General features: G+C 65.2%; 1 protein-coding gene across 1 annotated transcript in view; it reads right to left on the bottom strand.

Moving 5' to 3' along the window:
* The window catches only part of LOC102038604 (protocadherin gamma-A2), a 9,921-nt gene that overhangs the window by 2,564 nt on the left and 6,017 nt on the right, over positions 1–1,340 (bottom strand). The window contains exon 4 of the mRNA XM_031065497.1: positions 43–1,332. Coding sequence (XP_030921357.1) covers positions 43–1,332 — 1,290 coding nt within the window. The remainder of the gene's footprint in view (positions 1–42; positions 1,333–1,340) is intronic.

The following is a 1,340-nucleotide window of genomic DNA, read 5'->3' on the forward strand; positions in this document are numbered from 1 at the left end:
GCCCGCCGCGCCCGCGCTGCCGCCCGCCAGCCAGTAGCTCACGCGCCCGTTGGCGCCCGCGTCCGCGTCCCGCGCCTGCACGCGCAGCACCAGCGCGCCCGCCGCGTTGTTCTCCGCCACGTACGCGCTGTACGCCGCCTCCTCGAACACCGGCGCGTTGTCGTTCACGTCCGACACCTCCAGCACCAGCTCCCTGCTGCTCCACAGCGCCGGCCTGCCCCGGTCCCGGGCCACCACCGTCACGCGCTGCTCGGACGCCTGCTCGCGGTCCAGCGCGCCCGATGTCACCACCTTGTACGAGCCGCCCGACGACGCCACGATCGACAGCGGCGCCTCTCCCGACAGCTCGCACGACACCTGACCGTTCTCGCCGGAGTCTGGATCTTTCACATTCAGCAGGGCCACCACGGTGCCAGCCGGCGCGTCCTCGGGCACCGGGCTTGACAGTGACAGAACCGTGATCTCGGGCGCGTTATCATTCACGTCCTGCACCTCCACCTCTACCTTGCAGTGGGCTACCATACCGCCACCGTCCCTCGCCTCCACCAGCAACATGTAGCCTCGCGTGTCCTCAAAATCCAGCTCCTCCTGCAGAGTGATCGTCCCGCTCTGTGCATCCACCACAAACTTCTGAAGCACCTTGGCCGGCATTTTCCCGAAGCTGTAGGTGATGTGGGCGTTGGTGCCGGCATCGGCGTCTGATGCTATAACGTTCAGCACCGTCGATCCCGGAGGCGTGTCCTCGCCCAGGCTGACGCGATACCGGTCCTGCGCGAACACGGGTGGGTTGTCATTGGCGTCGGTGACGTTGATCCACAGCTGGGCGATGCCAGTGCGGGCCGGGTCTCCGCCATCCACCGCAGTCAGCAGCAGACGCAGGCTCGGCTCGCTCTCTCGATCCAGGGCACGGCGCAGCACCAGCTCTGCAAACTTGCTGCCGTCCTGGCTCTCCTTCACCTCCACCGTGAAGTACCCGTTGGCCTCCAGCTCGTAGCCCTGCAGCGCGTTACTGCCCACGTCCGCATCCTCGGCAACACCCACAGCAAATCGGGCACCAGGCGGTGTAGACTCAATGATTTCGTAGTGGATATTTTCCTTAAGAAAGCGCGGCGCGTTGTCGTTCACGTCCTGGATATCCACCTCGATGTGGAAAATGTTCAGCGGGTTGTGCACCAGCGCCTCGAAGCTGACGGAGCAGGTCGCCGACTCGCCGCACATCTCCTCCCGGTCCAGCCTCTCGTTCACGTACAGGTTCCCGTTCTCCTCATTCACCGTGAAGTATTTCAGCTGCTTCTTGCCGGCAGACGCCACCTGCAGCTTGCGCGCCGGCAGCTGGTCCG

This window comes from Geospiza fortis, unplaced genomic scaffold (genome assembly GCF_000277835.1).
Source record: "Geospiza fortis unplaced genomic scaffold, GeoFor_1.0 scaffold1636, whole genome shotgun sequence".
Taxonomy (NCBI): Eukaryota; Metazoa; Chordata; class Aves; order Passeriformes; family Thraupidae; genus Geospiza; species Geospiza fortis.